At 60.7% G+C, this 13,581-nt stretch overlaps 1 protein-coding gene across 7 annotated transcripts in view; it reads right to left on the reverse strand.

Annotated features, from left to right (window-relative positions):
* SEPTIN9 (septin 9) overlaps positions 1–13,581 on the reverse strand; it is a 145,846-nt gene that overhangs the window by 54,467 nt on the left and 77,798 nt on the right. For 6 of the 7 annotated variants that reach the window (XM_025468129.3, XM_049113888.1, XM_025468130.3 and 3 more), the window contains one exon: positions 11,245–11,886. In XM_025468129.3, coding sequence (XP_025323914.1) covers positions 11,245–11,886 — 642 coding nt within the window. Of the gene's footprint in view, positions 1–582; positions 608–11,244; positions 11,887–13,581 lie in introns of those variants that run through there. The other variant, XM_025468135.3, reaches the window with a different exon arrangement.

Raw genomic sequence — 13,581 nt, forward strand, 5'->3', positions numbered from 1 at the left:
CTGAAGCTGCACATTCCCAGACCTTCTGGGCCCAAACAGAATCACCCACACCGGAGCCAAGTGTCTCGCAGGCTCGCAGGCACTGGGGTTGGGGCAGACACCAAGGCCAGGGCGGCTGGGGGCCCCCACCACCCACAGAGAGCAGGGCCAATACCTGCCAAGAACAGGCACGCGTAATAAGCAAGGATCTGGGCAGAGGCAAACTTGCTGCTGAATTAATCCCAGGGAATTCGGCTTCTAACTCGCTGAGCTGGGCTGCCTCCCCAGAACAGAACGTGCACTCACAGAGCAGCCCTGGTAAACCACAGGCAGCGCTGGGGTCTGGGTTCGAGGTGTGCCCCGTGCATGCACCCGCAACCAGACTGCTTAGTCCTCCCCGGGGACAAAGGAGTGGCCAAGGCCCCGTGGGCGGCCACAGGAAGAAGGGAGGGCCAGGTGCCAGGCTAGTCCCTTTCCCCCGGGGGGGGGAGGGGGGGCAGACGGGGATCTGCCCTCCTCATCCACCCCAGCCTCCCTAACCACACCCCACCCCAGCCCAGAAACCCACCGCACCTCATCCTGCCACACCCAGCCGGAACTCACCTGGTGCGGGTGTCGGGCCGGGGGCCTGAAGTCCAGGCCGTGGTGGAGGGTCGGTGGCTTTGGGGCCTTGTTTTAGGAAATGCCTCCACCCTCGGTAACCTGAGCCTGCACCCTCACAGGGGCCTGCTGCCTCCCTGTGCCGCCCTTCCTATCAGGCACCAGATCCGCATTAGTCAGCAGGCAGGCGGGCAGGGAGCCACAGACCTAAGGAAGGCCCAACGTTAGACCAGAATTAAGGCGGGGGTGGGGATCACCATGACGATGAAAACAGCCCCCTCTCCTCTCTCTTGGGCTGGGCTACCATGGTGCAGAGAAGCAGATGCTGTCCCCCGGGAGTTGGGGGGGCCGGGATCACACCATGACTCAGGCATGCTCTGGGGTCACCAGCCACTAGCAGTACTGTGGGTGTCACCTCCCTCTGGCTCAGCTGATAACAGCTCCCCCATCCCCGTGCACAAGACAGAGCCGACACCCCAAATTCTCCTGGACCAGGAGGCTATGCGTGTAAGTATGACCCACCTTAAGGGGAGGAACAGAGAGAAAAACTGCTGCAGCCCAAGCCCTTCTGTTCAAACAGCAGCCTCCTCACGCCCCTCTGGGAGCCCCATGGGGTCTCCTGTTTCTGCCTGAGCAGAAGGGAGGCAGGGCCTGAAGCCCCAGTGCGGACCCAGGATGTGGTTCTGGAGACTGTGAATGAGGACAGCGGCTTCCAGGCTGGACCCCAGGGCTCAGGGAATAGGGGACCGAGGGGCTCAGAAGTAGGGACTGGACAGCCTGGCCTGCCCACCTCCTAGCAGTGGTCTCCAGGGGAAACTGTTAGCTCTTGGGGGGGTCGCCTCGGACCACACACGCCCCAGCAGCCGGATGGGTGGTCCAGCAGGCACACGGGGCCCAAGGGCCCACACGATGGCAGGACTGTGCTTCTGCTAAAGCCCGGCTGAGCCAGGGCTGCCTGGAAAGCGAATGTGCTGTTTTCCCAGCTCAAGATACTCCCGAAGGAGGTGCTTCTGGCAGAGCAACTGGAGACTTCGCTGGGGCAGTGAGGCAAGCAGAGCCAAGGCCAGCGGGCAAAGGAAGCCAGGTCGGGAGGCCCTAGTGGGCAGCAGCCTCCCACCGTCAGCAGGAGAGGGGCCAGCCCCGGCTCTGCCCCTGCAACAGAACTCCCAGAGGAGGCACAGCTACTCCATCAGCTCCGCTGGCTACCCCTGGGGCGGGCCACCCTCTCCAGAAACTCGGCCTGGCCCAGAAGCCGACCAAAAGGCCTCTGCAGTGTCATGGGGGCAGCCCGACCTGTGAGTCGGGGGCTCCAACACTGTGATCTCACCGGCGCAGCACACGTTATCTTCCTCAACTTTCACAGCCAACGCTGGAAGTCCTGGGCAGCAGGTGCTCTCACTGGGAAGTCTGGGCTCCTGGGACCCAGGGATCGGAGATTTGAGACTGAGGATGAGATATTTGGGAGAAGGGAATAAAGCCTGGGGGCATACCTAAGAGAGCCCCCAGATGAAAATGAATATAGACACACATTTTAATGCAGTACATTCACAACAGACAAAGGGGGGAAACAGCCCAAGTGGCCATCAGCTGATGAGTGGACGGACACACTGCTCTAGCCACACGGTGGAGCGGCACTCGGCTGTCAAAAGTGATGATGCGCTGATGGGCACCGCGCCATGGATCTCACAGAGTGAAAAAGCCAGTCAGCGAAGACCACCTACCACAGCGCCTATTTCTCTTCTGTTGTTGTTGGTTTTTTTTTGTTTTTTTTTTGTTTTTTTTTTTTTTTTAAGGAGACGCTGTGTTGGGCGTGGAGCCCAATGCAGGACTTGAAATCAGGACCCTACAATCAAGACCTGAGCTGAGATTGAGAGGTGGATGCTTGGGGCACCTGGGTGGCTCAGTGGTTAAGCGTCTGCCTTTGGCTCACGGCATGACCCTGCGGTCCTGGGATCGAGTCCCACATTGGGGAGCCTGCTTCTCCCTCTGCCTGTGTCTCTGCCTCTCTCTCTGTCTCTTTCATGAATAAATAACATCTTTTTAAAAAAGTCAGATGCTTAACTGAGCCACCCAGGTGCCCCTGGTCCTATTTCTAAGCAAGGTTCAGAATAAGCAGATCTAGACAGGAAGGCCTGTCACCGCTTAGGGCTGAAGGAAGCGGTGGGGGGAAGAGTAGGTGACTGCTAAAGGGTACGGGGAGTGTGTCTGAGGGGATGGAAATAATCTAAAACTGGATGCAGTGATGCCTGCCCCACTCATGGGAGCTGTGTCCTTCCGAGGAGCGTGCTGCGAGGTATGGAAAGTGTATCTCAATATCTCAATAAAGCTGCTTTGGAAGGAATAAGCAAAGCTCCTCCCACCCAAAAAGAGAAAAGGACAGAGACCACCAGAGTGTAGCAGGTAAGGATCACTTCCAGGAAATGTTGCATGTGGATGCACCCCACACACGCGTGCATCGATCTACACATACATGTGTCCTGGTTTGTGGTACAAAATATGTTTCTTACCAGAAGCTGCAGCCCAGCAAAGCTTGAAAGGCGCTCTCTGGGCAACATCAAATCCACAATTCCTGGAACGTGGGCCCTTCACCTGCCTGGACCACTCTGCCCATCTCCACCCCTGTTCCCGAGACCCAAGGTCTCCCCCATCACCGCCACCAAGAGGGATCCACCAGCAGAGAAGGGGGCTCTCTCCTTGGGGTGCTATGACCCTCTGGACTGGTCTCTCTCCAAACGCTCATCACGCTGCCCTGCTCGCATGTCAGAAGGAGCATCCCCAGGACAGCGGCCACATCCACTGCATCTGTGGACATGGTCCAGGATAGTGGCCGAGGTGCCCGGAGCAACGGTGCCACACTACCACCTCTCTAAGGGATTTTAAATGGCTTAAAGGATGATCTTCTAGGGAAAGAAGGTATAAAATACGAGAAAAACAACAAAGAATTCAAACAAACTAATGGAAAAGACCTGGTTACGGTTTTTGAAGTACGAGGGTCCCTATGAAAGGATCAGGCTCCGATGGTTTCACGAGTGAATTCTCTAAAAGTTGTTATGTGGAGACGACTGTGTTGCTGTTTAAAATGTTCCAGGACACAGAGGAAGAAAGAAACACATCCAAATTATTTTTGTGAAGCTGGCGGGACACTGACACCAAAACTGACAAAAATAGCGCGCAGGAGCGCACCCCACCCACGGCAGAGCCAGCTCACGTGCACATATCCGTGCAAAACCGTATGTCCCTACCTCGCTGTTTACACCCCAATAAATTCCAATAGATTAATGACGGCAATATGTTAAAAAAAAAAAAAAAGCGAACCATAAAAGTGCTAGAAGAAAACCTGGAGGCATGGTTTCTATAATCTTGGAATGCAGGAGGCTTCCAAGCAGGGTGTGGATCCCAACAGAAGACGGGGAAAAAAAAAAAAAAAAAAAAGAATGCACTTGACAACCTACAGGTTAAAAACCTCTGTTTGGAAGAACATGCTATAAATAGAATCGAGAGTCAACAACTGGGGAAAAGCACTTGTAGCAGCTACAACAAAGGTGTGGATAAGAAAATGTCACGGCCACCAGGATGGGCAGCCCACCCCGTGCACACGAGGGCAGGGAGGAGCCTCTCACAGACAACCCAGGGCCCTCGGCCTGGAATAAGGAGAAGACACTCCCCTTCACACCTGAAATAAAGCCCCAGCCCGACAGCGACAGCGTTGCAGCCCCGCAGGTCGCAGGCCGGGGCGAGGGCACAGGGCCACTGTGCTGCTAGCGCTGAAATCGGGTGTGACCGCTCGGAGGCCAGTCTGACAACGCGGATCAACGTTTTATTTTATTTTAAATATTTTATTTATTTATTTGAGGTGGAGCAAGAGGGAGGGCGGGGGGGTGGGGAGAGAGAACCAGCAGGGAGAGGGGACAGAGAGAGAAGAAGCAGGCTCCCCCCACCCCTGCGCCTGAAGCCTGACAACCAGGGCTTGATCCCAGGACCCAGGGATCATGACCCGAGCGGAAGGCAGACACTTTCACCGACCGAACCCCGCAGGTGCCTCCAGGGTGGATCAACATTTTAAATGCACACGTCCCATGGTGCAGAAATCCCACTCCTGAAGTCGGGGCAGCCCCCTCCCAAACACACACACACACACACACACACACACACACACACACACGGATGTAAATGCGAGCACGTTCACGGACGCCTCCAGCATCACGGTGAAAGGGGGGGCAGGGACGGTAGGACCAGAGGGACCCGCTGGGTGCAAAGGCAGCATCAGAGAAGGAATAAAAAGCTAGCTGCAGGAGTCCGGTTTCACTTGTGTTCTCACAAAGTCTCTAAGATATTTACACACAGACTTCTCTCCACATGGGCCCAAGGACGGTGCCCACGTGCCAGTCCCAGAAGGACACACGATGTGCCCCGCAGGTAACACGGGCTACCCCGGGAAGGACGGGATGGGGGGTTGGTCAGAAAGACAGACTTCCTTTTCAAAGTCCCCATGATCATTATTTCTTCTTCTTTTTTTTTTTTTTTTTTTAAGATTTTGTTTATTCACGAGAGACACAGAGAGAGGCCGAGACACAGGCAGAGGGAGAAGCAGGCCCCCTGCGGGGAGCCCGGTGCAGAACTCGATCCCAGGACCCTGGGATCACGCCCCGAGCCGAAGGCAGACGCTCAACCACTGAGCCCCCCCAGGAGCCCCTATTTCTTCTCTTCGAACACCGGCCACACCGCTCTGGAAGGAGACAGGGTAAGTGGGGGTGCGGAGCGGACACGCCCGCGGAAGGAGGGCAGCAGGCGATGGGCAGCCACGCCCGTCCGCTAAGTAGGTTTTACCTTTGGTTTTCGTCCACCTGCTTGTTTCCCCAAAGCCTTCCGGATGCGGGGCTCCACACTGGCCATCGTCGCCCTGCACCGCTTCCACCCTAACGATGCCGTGTGGGAGGAATCGTGCCACCGCACTGAGGGGGAAGCGGACGCCAGAGCAGAAGTGGCACAGCGTGCAGCGGGCAGCAGCGGGGGCCCAGGCGGCCCGGGGAGGACGCCCATGCCCATCAGCCCTGCCCCCACACACTGGGCAAGGCCCCCCAGGTGACCCCCGTCACCTAACCTGCTATGCTTCGACGTTGAAACCTCTGGGGGTCATTCTGGAAGGAGGGAGTTGGCGGCGGAGGGCATGGGGAGGAGAGGCCGAGCGTGGGAGCTCCACGCCCCTCCACCCTTAAAAAAAAAAAAAAAAAACACATCCACTTTTATCCCCGTCCACTGCTCCGGGAACGGGAGGCTCAGTCCCGGGCACAAGCTGCCTTTGCTCATCAGCCACATCTCAGAGCTCCGGTGCCCCTGGGGTTCCGGACAGGGGGCACCCGTGACGGCCACAGAAAGCCCCAGGTCAGAGCCCAGGGAGACATGGGGACAGGAAGGCCTGTCCTGCCCAGAGAAGAGCCTCCGTGGCTCCCAAGATCCGAGCTCTCAGACACGCCACCGCAGGTCCACATCGGGCCTCATCAGGCCGGTGTGAACCTAGTGACGTCCTGCAGGCCAACTGTCGGAACCTGGAGTCTGGCCAGGGCTGCCCACACTTCAGGGCACCAGGTGGGGGCCTGGGCGTGCTCCCCCAGCGCTGACGTGTCCTGTCCACGCCGCACAGGGCCGGGCTGTCTGGCTCGGGCACATTCCCCACACAGCGGCCCCATTGTGCCGACCCCGGCTCCCGGCAGCTGTCCCGGGCCCCACAGGCTGTGGATGCAGACCCGGCTCCTCTGCTGGCAGCTGCGCAGGCTTCCCGGAACAAGCGCCCGGGAGGCCTCACCCAGCGCCATGTGTCTGGGAGCCCGGGTTCCATCCTGGGGCCAGGCTGGGTGGCCAGGGCCACAGCCCCCGAAGCAGGGAAGGGCTGAGGCCGCCTCCTCCAGCGCCTGCCTCCCTGCCCTGCCCTCCCCGCAGCTGTGCCTGGCCCCGCGGAAGGCATTCCGCAGCTGCTGGGGTTGCATTCCCTGGACTGGGCCCTCGTTCCTCCTCAGCCCTGGGCTGGGCCGGGCAGACAGCCGGGCGGGCTGGCGAGGGGAGGCGGCTGCTTTTGCCTGGGCCCCGGAGCCCAGCTCTGTCCTTGCTGCCCCTATCTGCCTCACCTTGGACACACACCTGCCCTGGCCGCTGTCCACCTGCCCCCCCCGTGCACGGGGACTTCCTGCACAGACACAGGTGGTTCTTACCAGGGGGAAGGACTGGAGGAGACCCAATCCCCAAAAGTAAGCGGGTGCCTGGATGCTCCCCTGGGGCCGGGTCAGGAACATGCTGGAGGCATGGCCCAGTCCTGCCACAACAGAAACACTGAGGGGCACCTGGGGGGCTCATCGGTTAAACGGCTGGCTCTTGATTTAGGCTCAGGTCATGATCTCAGGGTCCTGGGATCCAGCCCCAAGTCGGGCCCCCCGCTCAGCCAGGAGCCTGTTTTTCCCTCTGCCTCTGCCCCCTACCTACCACGTGCACGTGCACACACACTCTCTCTCAAATAAATAAACTTTAAGAAGAAAGAAAGAAAGAAAAGAAAGAAAAGGAAGAAAGGAAGAAAGGAAAAAATGAAGAAAGGAAGAAAGAAACATTTAGCCCCCCCGCACAGAAGGAAATTCTGCAGGTGAAGGGCCAGGGCCTGGTGAGGTGCGAGCCCACTGCTCTGCTTGCTTCAGCACACTTATCATGCTCCTGCTGTATGCCGGGTGCTGGGATGGGACTTCCCCAGGGAGTTTACTGCCCAGCATCAGGCCCAGAGTGGACCCCAATTAGTGGGGCATCTTGCAAACACAGGAGGAGTCTAGGGAGGCTCTGCAGAGCCTGGGCCTCCCCCCGAATCGCACAGTGGTCCCCCTCACCCCACCTCCCTGCCCCAGGTTGGCACATTCCCGCCCACTTCCCTGGCTGACCCATCCCCCCCTTCACGCTCAGTACACACCTGTCCTTCCCTGAAGCCTCCTCGGCCCAACCTCCTTCTCCTCCCGTGTCCCCGCTGGGGGTCCCAGGAGCCCTGTGCTTCTAGCCCCCACTGTCCCCTGCAGAGCTGAGACTAACTTCATTCTGTCCCAGCCCCTAATGCAGACTCAGTGCAGCAGGCACCCGGGTCCTCCTGCAAGGCAGGCAGGCGTGCAAAGACCAGGTGTGCAAAGACACTGCGCCCAGCACCAGAAGCTTAGGGACCCACCGTCACCTTCCTCCAAGCTCCACCCACAGCCAAGAACATCTCTAGATGTTTCTAGTGAGAGGGACACCCTCCTGAGACACGCGGTGAGTCTGCCCCACCCCAGGCTCACATCCATCATCACCAGCCATGCCTGGCACCACCGTGGAATGTGTTTTGAGTGCACCGCCTTGGGACAGGGGCCCCAACCACTCCCTCAGTGGACAGATCAAGAAACTGAGACTGGGGGTGGGGGGCGGCAAAGTGACGGCTCAGAACGAGCTGGCCCATGGGATGGGACCGGGACCCAGACAAGAACTCAGCGGGAGCCGGTCCAGGGTGCTTCGGTCCCCACCCTGCCCCGTCAGCCCCAGCCTCCCCCGTGGCTTCTAGTTAGCATCCGGAGACGTCAAAGCAGCAGACCCAGGAGTGAGCAGCCAATGCCCGCCTTATAAGGCAGCCTCGGGGAAACTTGGCCGGTGTCAGCCATGGGCCAGAGGCGGGTGGTTCCCGGGCGGAGGCAGAGCCAGGCGCTCCCCACACGGGCATGGTTGTGGTCCTGCCCCACCCGGAGCCACCCATGCAGGGGCCGGGGAAAGCAGGGACGTGGGACAGGGGACAGGCCGCACTCACCCAGAGCCTGAAGAGAGAAGCAGCGATGACCAAAGGGTGACAGGGAGGGTCAGGGGTCAGGGCCCGGGGCCGGCAGCCTCAGAAACAAAGAACCCAATGCACCAGAGCAGAGCAGGTCACAACCTGTGGGTTCTGGCTTGACCAGGAAAGCATCTGCTTGGTCCCCACAAGGTCCCATGGGGCCCTCGGGGTCCCTGTGTCTGCCCCCAGGGGCCACAAAAAACCATCTCACTCCTCCAACATCGTTTCACTGAGCACCTATTGCATCCATGTCACTCAGTTAAAAAATAAATAAAAAAAAGAAACTTGAAAAAAACTAGCACCAGCCTCACCCTCAACCTAGAACCCAGTAGGGCGCATGGAGGGAATTCTGAAAAGTACAGGATGAATGCTGAACATGGATAGCGCTGGGTTACAGGTCAACTTTAGGTTCTAACTTCTACGTTTTCTGAATTCGAAAGCAACGGTATGTTGAGGAACTATTTTTACGTGAGGAGTCTAGCAGAGAAAAGTTTCATGCAACACAGGTAATTAATATTCCAAGCCAAACACGAGATATCATACATCAAAAAAAAAAAAAAAAAAAAAAGGCAAAAAGGCACAGAAGTCAAAGGAAGTAAGGCCATTTCCGGCTAGCGGGAGGGCTTCATGGAAGAGTGCTGTTTGGGCTTTGAAGAATGCATAGGAGTTCAAAAAAGAGGAAGAAGGTCAGGGGCCAGGAGTCAGGAGGTCAGGGCAGGAGGGGGGAAGGGTGGATGGGAAGCAAGGCTGAGGGACAGCCGGTCTGTGTCCGCATGGACTGGGCAGGCAGTGACCAGAGGAGCGGACGGAGCCCCGGAGCAGGGGACCTCACCGCCAGAAGCTGCTACAGCAGATTCCAGGACTGCAGCCTCACAGGGACGGCCCTGCCCCGCACTGGGCTTGCTTTAGGGACTTTAAGACTGGACATCCATGGCCAAGCGGGTCAGGGCCAATCTCCCACCCACAGGGGGCTCTGCTTCCTCCTCTTCCTCCTCCTCCTCCTCCCCCACCCCCTCACCCAAGGCCCAAGGACCATCTGCGCCCCCACCTCCTCCAGCCCCCACCCCCGAGCATCCCTCCTAACTGCATCTGTCCAGCCCAAAGGCCCTCAACCTGTGAGCACTGGTCCCGGAGAGCCCCCTCCCCAGCCAGCCGATGAGACACGGGGGGTCGGGGCACAGGCATGTACTCATGTGATGGGTACACAGCCCCCCACCCCTCAGAGTATGCTCCACGGCAGGAGGCCACTGGGCGCAGGAGCTGGGCCCATCTGCCCTCTGAGGGGCCCCGGGGTCTGGGCAGCTGACCGCAGAGCTCTCGTGCCGGGCTTGGAGATTTAAACTCTTTTCTACGGCGAGATTCTGCGGTTCCCTCTGAGTTCCAGGCTCCCGGGCACCTCGGGGCTGCTGCCTGGGCTCCCCTTCCCCGCCTGCTTAAATTCTACTTCCTCCAAGGCCGGCTCAAGACCCCCCACGGCCCCCTCGGCTGCTCCTGAGCAAAGCCAGGACTGGGCCCAGCGGCCCCGGCTCCCAGCACAGCCTAGAAGCTAAGCGGGGCTAAGCGGGGCCTGAGCCACGTCTACATGCTGGAGGAAGACATCCTCGCAACCCCGAGGCCGTGCCCTGCCTGCCCTGATGACCCAGGGCGGGTCCACCCTGAGCAGACACCCTCCTGCCTGTCGCCCAGAGCCAGGACCCCGTCCTCACGCATCCTGCACCAGCTGCCATCACGATCTGGACGTGGATGGGCTCTGGGATGACCGCATCCCCAACCACATCCCGCTTGACTCAGCCGGGCATGAACACCTCCCCCACAGGAGGGACACCTCACCCATGGGAGGGACATCTCACCCACGGGCAGGACATCTCACCCACAGGCAGGACATCTCACCCACGGGCGGGACATCTCACCCACAGGAGGGAGCCCTATCTGGTGGCAAGGACCCTGGACCAACAGAAGCCCACTCCCCGTGCACGGGGCCCGCCGTCCTTCCAACTCGGCGGTGTCTGAGTGGGTGGGCGTGGCTCTGCAGAGTTTAGGGAGTTTAGGGAGATGGGGGAGTGGGCTGAGGCCCAGCATGGCCACAAACGGGCGTCTTGGCCCCCACCCCCATCTGCCACCTGCTCAGTCAAACCAAGGGAGCTGCTCCCACTGAATTGAGAGGAGCACTGGTCCCATCCAGCGCCCCACCCCGTCTGGAGCCCAAGGACCCCTTCCCAGCGGCCCCGAGAACCTGGGCACACAGAGAGGAGGCGTTCTCGTTTCCCTTGCCTCTGGCCACGACCCTCCATCTCCGAGGAGCTAGAGGAGGATCCCCCAGGACAGAACCTTAGGAGGGCCACGAGGCCCCCCACCTGAGGCTCCTGCCCCGGCCGGGTACTTATGGGGCAGCCCGCAATCCCTCTTGAGCAGAAGCCTGCCCGCCCCCACCCCGCCCCCATGGCCTGGTGACCAGAGGCACGTGGGAGCCTGTCCTTGGACCCCAAACCCATCATACCCCCGTGTCCCACATGAGCCTGCCCCCTCTTCATTTATCAGACTTGCAGACACTGCCTTTCAGGGCAGACAGCGCACGCTCTACACCACGGCACATTCTGACCCACAGAGGGGTCCCTCGAAACCCAAAGATTCTGTCCAAAGCCCGACGCAAGCATCCTGGTCCATCCCCAATGCAGAGTCCCCCCACCACCAGCCTTGGGCCCCCTGCCCCGGTGTATTCTTGGCCGCCACGGAATCCTGCCCCCATCCACCTGCTACACGCCCCCCCCCCACGTTGGGACTCCAGGGCAGAGCCAGCTCCCCATCCCCAAGCACCGTAGCTCGGCCGACCCGCTCCTGCTACTCACCCTCCTGGCTCTTGGGTGGGGCCTCGGCCACGGTGGGCTGGGGCTTGGGCTCCAGCCTGCTCTGCAGCTGAGACATCGGGGTGTGTTCTGAATTCTCCAGGGTCTGGGGTGGGATGGGGGAGGCGGGCACCTCGGCCGGCTTGGGCACCTGGATCTCGACCCTCTTGGGGGCTACGTCCGCAGTGGGGGCTGCGGGCACCTCGGGGATCTTGGAGGCGGGCGTCTCCATCCTCCGGTGGGCCGACTCCTGGGGCTTGACTATGGTGATCTCCGTCCTCCGGGGGGCGGGCTCCGGCGTCTTGTGGCCCAGCGCCTCGGCCCGCTTGAGGCCGAAGCGGGACGGCCCGGCGGCGCTGGCGTTCTCCACCTGCTTGGACGAGATGTCGATGGAGATCTCCGTGCGCCGGGACACGGGCTCGGCCTTGGGGCCCGAGAGCTCGACCCTCCGCAGGGCAGCCTTGGGGGATCGCTGGCTGAGGGAGTCTACATGGCGGGCTGCGGGCTCAGAGTTCTTCACGCCCAGGTCCTGGAACTTCTGGGTGGAGCTGGCCACAGTGGCCCGGAGCAGGGGGGTCTGGATCCTCCGGGGCGGGGTGGAGTTGGGCGTCTCAGCCTCCTCGACCTCAAAAGATCTTTTCAAGGCTGGAAAACAGAGAGAGGGGGACGTGAGGAGTGGATGGTCCGGGAACTCGCTTACACCAAGGGAGCTGGCGGGGGTGCTGCGGCGGGGGGCCCAAAGGACTCAGGCTCCCTCCACCTCGGGGGAACAAAGGGGACAGCCCCACCGTCCCAGGGGCCGTGGGCACCAGCAATCTCGTGCACTGGGACACAGAGCGAAAAGGCTGGAGCTCGGAGGACACAGCAGCCTCTCTGTCCTCCAGGGCCACGGCGTGGACGTGCCAGCCACGTTTTCTATAAAGATGTCCTGGCTCAAGGGGAGCTTTGGCTTCTTTCCCGTCGTGGCCTTCCTTCGTCCCTCCTCACCTCCACCCCACGCAGACACGGCCAGACACAAGCCACACCACCAGCAGCAGCAACGGGGGCGGGAGGGGGGCGTCCCCAGTAACAACCGTCACCTGCCAGAATCACGACGGCAATGACGTCACCCTAACAACACAGCACGAACGGCCGGCGGCACAACATCAAAGACAGGCACCGGGTTCACTGCATCCGTTTACTCTTCCCGTGACCCTACCCTGTGAATACTGTGGTTAACCCCTGGTACGGATAGGGAAACTGAGGCCCTGGTGCTTAAGCCATGTGCCCAATGACGTGGAGACAGAGTGGCCAGAAGATGCCATCTGTCCAGATGCAGGGCCCAGCGTTCTGACCACGTGGCTGCCCTGTTGCAGGTGGGATGACAGAGTCCTGGCGCGTCCACACCCTCCAAGCCTCTCGGGTCCTCGCCCCGGCTGCCTCCGTGCTCTGCGACCTGCCCCAGCCCGACCTGGGCCCCCGTGTGACGCCGGGCATCTGACTCCCACCCCAGCCGCCCACTACCTCTGCCGGGAACTGCTCCCTCCAAGGCCAGGGGACAGTGCCTGGGAAGCTGCCGGCCATCCCCACGGTCCCTGCAGCCGGGCTCCCAACAAGAACCAACTGCTCCCGTTATAAAGACCAGAGCATGCAGGGCCCTCATGGCAGGAACACTCACCAGCTCCTTCCCGGCCGGCCCACAGGGTCTCTCCCACCCAGCGCCCCACCTCGCCTGACCAGCCCCCATCACCGCCACCCACGAGCCCAGGATTTCCTGGGACCTCGTCAGGTCGTCCCCAACCCCAGCAACAGCAACGTGGGCCTGTTCTCAGCGCCACTGCCCCCAACCCCGAGTCTTCCATCCTCCAAATTCCAGCACGGCCTTGTCTGATCCCCGTGGACAGGGCTTCCTCCCAGGGCCTGCTGGGCGGCTGGGCCGCTGCGTGGCTGGGTGGCTGGGTGGGGGTGGCCAGGGGAGCCTGTGCTCCTACGTCCTGGGAGACAGGAAGCAGAGGAGGCCCCGGCCCCGACATCTGGCTGCGGGAACGACCAGTTCCCCAAACGTGGCACCCAGGCGGGACCTCTCTCAGCCCCGGGCACACGGCCTGCTCGGTGCACAGACGGCACGACATCCTGAGTTGCAAAGCTCAGCCCTGCCAGAGGCCCTGCGGGACAGAAACGTCCCTGGTCAGAGGGAAGCGGCCTGCCTCAGGGGCCCACCTGCTGCCCCGCAGGCCTGTGAGCCCATTGTGGCCAGAGCGACGCACTTGTCGGGAGAGCCTGGGAATCTGCGTTCTCTGTGTGCTAACTCCTGATCCGCACGCGCTGGCACTGAGGAAACCACCCCTCTCAGAACAGGTG

The sequence above is a fragment of the Canis lupus genome, chromosome 9 (assembly GCF_003254725.2).
Source record: "Canis lupus dingo isolate Sandy chromosome 9, ASM325472v2, whole genome shotgun sequence".
NCBI classification, from domain to species: Eukaryota; Metazoa; Chordata; class Mammalia; order Carnivora; family Canidae; genus Canis; species Canis lupus.